At 64.0% G+C, this 5,502-nt stretch overlaps 1 protein-coding gene across 1 annotated transcript; it reads right to left on the reverse strand.

Annotated features, from left to right (window-relative positions):
- Nucleotides 1-1,804: 1,804 nt before the first annotated feature.
- Nucleotides 1,805-5,467, reverse strand: Srm (spermidine synthase). The gene is made up of 8 exons (XM_003471205.5): nucleotides 5,201-5,467; nucleotides 4,748-4,868; nucleotides 4,344-4,436; nucleotides 3,163-3,316; nucleotides 2,594-2,677; nucleotides 2,360-2,505; nucleotides 2,157-2,279; nucleotides 1,805-2,073 (listed from the first exon to the last, which is right to left on the reverse strand). The coding sequence occupies exons 1-8, from the start codon at nucleotides 5,365-5,367 to the stop codon at nucleotides 2,053-2,055; spliced, it is 909 nt and encodes a 302-aa protein (XP_003471253.2). The 5' UTR covers nucleotides 5,368-5,467; the 3' UTR covers nucleotides 1,805-2,052.
- Nucleotides 5,468-5,502: the final 35 nt, after the last annotated feature.

Below are 5,502 nucleotides of genomic sequence, written 5' to 3' on the forward strand. Positions count from 1 at the left end.
TGGGGCCTGAGCGCTCGCTAGGACAGCTCACGGGACCCTGGGAAACATGTTTACGGGCAGAGAAGGGCACAGGACAGGCACAGGATGCAGAGGCTGAGCCTCAGCGGCCGGGCCGGAGATCTCTGTGCAAAAGTACTCAGCAAGGTGAGGCAAAGGATGGGTATTTTTTGTGTGCTGGGGACGGAACTCACACCTGCACACTTACCACGCAGGTGCTTATGCCACTGAGCTAAGCCCCCAGCCTTTTTTTTCTTGAGGATAGACATTTCAAGGCCAGCAGTTCAGGGTGGCCTTAAGCTCACTTCGTAGCCAGCTTGCAATGATGCTCCTGCCTCAGCATCCCGGAGTGCTAGGATGCCCAGCTGGCTCAGCCTGGGGATTTACCAAGACGCCACCTTGAGGTGGAAATGCAGCAGGGCTGGACAGAGCTGTGCAGAAGCCCCGAGTTTTGCTATGGTGCGCACACACTCCCACGCACAAAGCTGCTTCTGTGTCAGTGGACCAGGTCACATCTGCACCATGGCCATCAGGACAGGGGCCCAGGACCACGCTCCCACGATGACCTTGCCATGTCTCTAGCCAAAGCTTTCTGGGAAGGCTCACTGTTCCTGCCTGGAAGATGGGCTGCTGGGCAGAGCCGAGTGGCCCAGGTCAGAGTGAGTGGGGGGCAGAGCCAGCCCAAGGCCCCCAGGCTGCCTCTACCTTCTGAGGTGACCCCTGACTGGGAACCCACTGTGCACCCTTCTGCTGGCTGTGCCCAGGGTGATGCCAGGACTGGGAGCCGTGGCAGCCCCGGGGTGGGGACCCTAGAAGGGCAGCCTCAGAAGGGTTGCATGGCTGGGCAGGCAGGCATCACCTACACGGTGATAACAGCACCTTCCTCAGTGGCTGGGGAGACGGAACCAAGGTTCACACCTGCAGCACATGGCACTGTTGGACTGAGACAAGGGGCATCCCGAGACTCCCTGTGCGCAGGGGCCAGGCCCTGCAGCCAGGCAGCTTTAGGACCTGCTGAAGTGCAGATCCCAGCCTGCCACCTACTGCCAAGGCTGCCCTCAGAGGGACTGGCCGAGCTCTTTGTCCCTGTGGCCAGGGACAAAGGGCTGAGGTACCTGGGCAGCAATGAGCAGAGGGCCAGCAGCTGCACCTGGCCTCCCCTCTCACTGCTCCTGGAGGCCCAGAACCAGCCCAAGTCTGAGAGTTCGAGGGGCTTCCTGTGGTCCTGAGCCAGGCGTAGCTGGAGCCCTTCCCTCCCATCTGCGCTGGGCCAGGGTACAACACTGAGCCAGTGTGCAAGGTCCAGGGACAGGGCGGGAGACACCTGGGAGACACCTGGAGTGGTGAGGCTGCAGGTTCAGCACCTTGGAGAGGGAACAGCCCTGAGCCCGGAGCACAGAGCTGGCTGCAGGCCTGAGCTCTCAGCAACTCCAGGGGACATGATGCGCGTGCGTGCGTGCCTCTGTCTGGACTCAGCAGAGCCCACTGCCTCCCAAGCTCCAGCCACACTCCAGCAGGCCCCAGGGACAGGGCTCTGGCCACACCATGGCCCCCCGGATGCTGTGTAAGGGCTCACTTCTCAGCCTCAATGGGCCCTGCAACACTGCCCTGGCCTGAGGGCACCAGGGGTGAGTGGCCACTTGGTTCTCAGGACAGATTAAGGTGACTGCTGTGTCCCTCTGGGCCCAAGGTCCAGGGCTGGCCCAGTGGGGCAGGAGGGGGGGCCATGCAGACCCTCACACCCTACACCCTGGTGATGGCTCAGGTGGCTCCTGCTGGGACCAGCGAAGGCCAGAGGACACGATGGTGAGCTTTGTTATAAATACGTGTTTGCTGAGGGGTGAGGGGCAGACGGTGCTGTACAGAGCTGGTACGGTTGGGTGTGGGGCACACGCAGAGCCGCCCAGCAGGGCTGGCAGGCGGCATCCTGGGGCCTGTCACACACGGCCGGCGGTGAGAGCTGAAGGGGTCGGTCCTGGCTGGGGGCCCGCCATCCCCTGAGGCTCCCCGGTCCAGCCCGAGGTCTCGGACAGTGGCACGGTGCGGCACCAGGGCTCAGCTTGCATCGTTCAGGGCCTGGCGGGACAGGAGGGCGGTGAGGAGGACGCTCCGGCCCCTGGGGGCCGAGCTGGCAGGGGAGCCCCGGGGCCGCCACACACCTTGCGGGCGAACTCGGGCAGCACGAAGGCGGCGCGGTGCACCTCGGCGTTGTAGTACCTCAGCTGCCGCTGCTCCACCTGCGCCTGCGTCAGCTGCTGGACGGGCTCCCGGAAGTTGGTGTTCTGGGGACCCGGGACGGGGTGGCATCAGGCAGGGCCGTCCGTGCCCGCCGTGCCCTGCCCCCTGGCAGCACCCAGCTCACCGGGTTCTTGCTGCACAGCATGAAGCCGATCTGGCCGCTGGGGTAGGTGGGGATGGTGCAGTAGGCGTAGCTCACCACGGGGAACAAGGACCGGCAGAACTGCCGCATCGACTTGATGAGGTCCAGGTGCAGCCACTGGCACTCACCTGGGGGCGGGCGGGCGGGCGGTGGCAGCACATGAGCCTCAGCTTCGGGCCGGTCACCTGCCCGCCCGCCCGCCCGCCCGGTGCTCACCCTGGCAGCAGAGGACGCCGTCCTCCTTCAGCGCCGTCTTCATGAGCTGGTAATAGGACTCCTTGAAGAGGCTCTCGGCAGGGCCTGCAGGGAGGGGATGATGAACGCGTCCCGGCGGGGACCTCAGGGACCAGCATCGCCCCTACACGGACACACGGCTGCCAAGCCCCGGCCATCCCCACCCCACCCCGCTGCATGCCCATGCTGGCTGGTGGGAGCAGAGCACACAGGGAGAGAAGGCAAACAGGCTCCAAAGGCCACGACCGCACCATGCTCCTGGGCACCCACGCTGATTTTCTTTTTCCCCTCTGCTGTTTTTGAGACAGGGTCTAGTTCTGTAGCCCAGACTGGCCTCCAACTCACAGCGACATGCCTGCCTCAGCCTCCCGAGCAGAGGGACACAGGTGTCCACCACCACACCACACTCCCATCTGTGGACTCGGGGCTGTGGCCTGGTATGGACCCTTCTGTCCCGAGTCTTGCTGGAGGCGGGGGCGCAGCTCTGGGTTGGGGGCCCCCTTCCTCTGCCCCGGAGAGCAGGCCCAGGGAGGCAGGCAGCCCCCGCTCACCCACGGGGTCCGAGGAGTCCGTGATGATGATGTCGAAGGCGTCCCGGTTCTGTTTCATGAACTCGAAGCCGTCGCCCACATGCAAGGTCAGCTTCGGGCTGGAGTAGCCGACGGCCATGCTTGGCAGGAACTTCTTAGAGACTTGGATGACGTCCTGGGGAGGGCACGGAGGACGAGGCTGGACCATGAGGGTCAGGGTCTCTCCTGGGGCCTGTGCCCCTTCCCTCCACTCTTCCCGGGGTGGCGGGAATGGAAGCCAGGGCCTTGCGCAGGACAGGCGAGCAGTCTGCGTCCTGTGCCGCCTGCCTCGTCCTTGAAAGTCTGCTGCTCCTCTCAAGCCTTCCTGAGTCACCTTGTGATTATGTCCTCAAATTTGGATCATCTCCTCCAAGGGCAGATGGATCTGTCTGCCCCCGTAACCCCCAGTCCCTTGACCAACACCTGCCACAGTAAACACGCCCTAAAAATGCTTAGGTGAGATAGGTGTGGGGCCAACGCCTGCAATTCCAGGTCCCTTGGAGGATGAGGCAGCAGCACAAGTTTGAGCTCAGCCCAGATAACTAAGTGATTTGGTGAGATCTTGTCTCAAAAAGTAAACTCAGGGCTTCCCCCTGAACTGCATCCTTGGGCCTTAACTCCCACTTACTGGGGAGAAAACTATCTTAGTGTAAAGGTAGATATTTTAGCAGTTGGAAATGTCCCTAAACCCTCCCTGGAGCTTAAAGCTAGTCGCTTTTTCTTACCAGGACCAGTGCCCACCTGCATTACATGCATGCTGGGCCTTCCACCATCCTGCTGTCCTGCTGGACTCTCCCAACGCTGTTTTTTCTTTGGAAAACTGCAGACTGCACCCAGAGCCTTTGTACACCTCCCTGGCCACTCCTCTATCCCCCCCTTTTTTTAAGTTTTCAGGTAATACCTTAATAAAACCAGACTGGGCTTGAATTTTTGATCTTCCTGCCTCAGCCTCCCAGAGTGCTGAGATTATAGGCCTGTACCACCTCACTGGGCTTCAGCACTGGTTTTTCAGATGAGCAGACAGACACCCAGGAGAGTCAAGCAGCTTGCCTCAGGTGCACGGGACAGGCAGGACAGGGCAGGATAGGGCAGGGCAGGGCAGGGCAGGGCTGGGCTGGGCTGTGCCCAGCCCTTGGCAGCAGGGCCACAGGCCTGGCACTCACCTCATCAATTTCGCACTGGACCACAGACTCCACCGAGGGGTGCTTCACCACCTCACGCAAGACACCCCCGTCTCCACCGCCGATGATCAGCACCTGAGGTGGGGACAGTCAGGTGCAGGTCCTGCCTGCCGCGAGCAGATCCCTCCCTAGGAGCCACCTGGGGCGATGCTGTCTCCCATCCCCAGCTTCCGGCCTGCTTACTTCGTTCTCGTCTCTCAGAGTAAAGACCTAGCCTGGGTTCCCTCTTCCTGGGAGCCCCTCCCCGGGCTGCTGGGCTTCCGGCCTGGCCGAGGAGAGGCTGTCAGGCCTCCCCTGGTTGGGACGGCTCCGCCAGGGTCGACCCTCGCCCCAAGTCCCTGCCAGCTCTGGCAGTCACCTGGCTGAGCCTGGCGGGTGCGCGGTACCTTGCGGGGATTGGGGTGGCTGCACAGCGGCAGGTTGGCGATCATCTCTTGGTAGGAGAACTCGTCCCGCTCCGTGCACTGGATGACGCCATCTAGCACCAGCACGTTGCCGTAGGTCTTGCTGCGGAGTGACAGTAGGGGACCTGGGTCCTTCGGAGTGGGGGGGACACACCGTGCCCCGCCCGGGATGGGGAGACGGGGTGACACGTGGCGGGAACCGGGGTGGGGCCCGGGGTCTCCGGCTGACGTGTCCAGGACTGACACGTGGAGCGCGGCGCACACTGCGGCCCAGCCCACGGCGCGGGGTGCAGGCGGCTCGGCCCCAATGTTTGCCGGGCCTGGTTCGCGGGAACCGGTGACAGCTGTGCCGCGGAAGCGTGCGGAGAGCGGCGTGCGGGGTCCAGCCGGGGAGGGCGCGGCCCGCGGGGTCAGGGGGCGCGGGCCGGGCGGTACCTGCGGAAGACGAGGATGTCCTGGTACCGAGAGCGCTGGTGGTGGAGCAGCTGCTCCACCTGCAGCGACAGGGCCTGGCCGGGCCACAGGCTGCATGTCTCGCGGAACCAGCCCTCGCGGATGGCGGCGGGACCGGGCGCAGTGGGGCCGTCGAGACCGGACTCCATGGCGGGCGGGCGGGCGGGCGGCGCGGGGTGCAGACCCGGGACTGCAGGCCGCGCGGAGCCGCAGCACAACGGGACCTGCTCCGCCAGCCGCCCGCGCCGCAACCTAACTAGGCCGGCGGGGCGGGACATGAAGGA

The sequence above is a fragment of the Cavia porcellus genome, unplaced genomic scaffold (genome assembly GCF_034190915.1).
Source record: "Cavia porcellus strain 051 isolate PalLab524CR breed Dunkin Hartley unplaced genomic scaffold, mCavPor4.1 scaffold_25, whole genome shotgun sequence".
Classification (NCBI taxonomy): Eukaryota; Metazoa; Chordata; class Mammalia; order Rodentia; family Caviidae; genus Cavia; species Cavia porcellus.

Excerpts from the sequence above, each read along its gene's own strand:
- Srm (XM_003471205.5), bottom strand. The coding sequence starts at position 5,367 with ATGGAGTCCGGTCTCGACGGCCCCACTGCGCCCGGTCCCGCCGCCATC. Across the intron at positions 4,869-5,200 it reads GACATCCTCGTCTTCCGCAG|CAAGACCTACGGCAACGTGC; the intron begins GTACCGCCCGGC and ends GTCACTCCGCAG. Across the intron at positions 2,506-2,593 it reads CGGCGTCCTCTGCTGCCAGG|GTGAGTGCCAGTGGCTGCAC; the intron begins GTGAGCACCGGG and ends GCCCGCCCCCAG.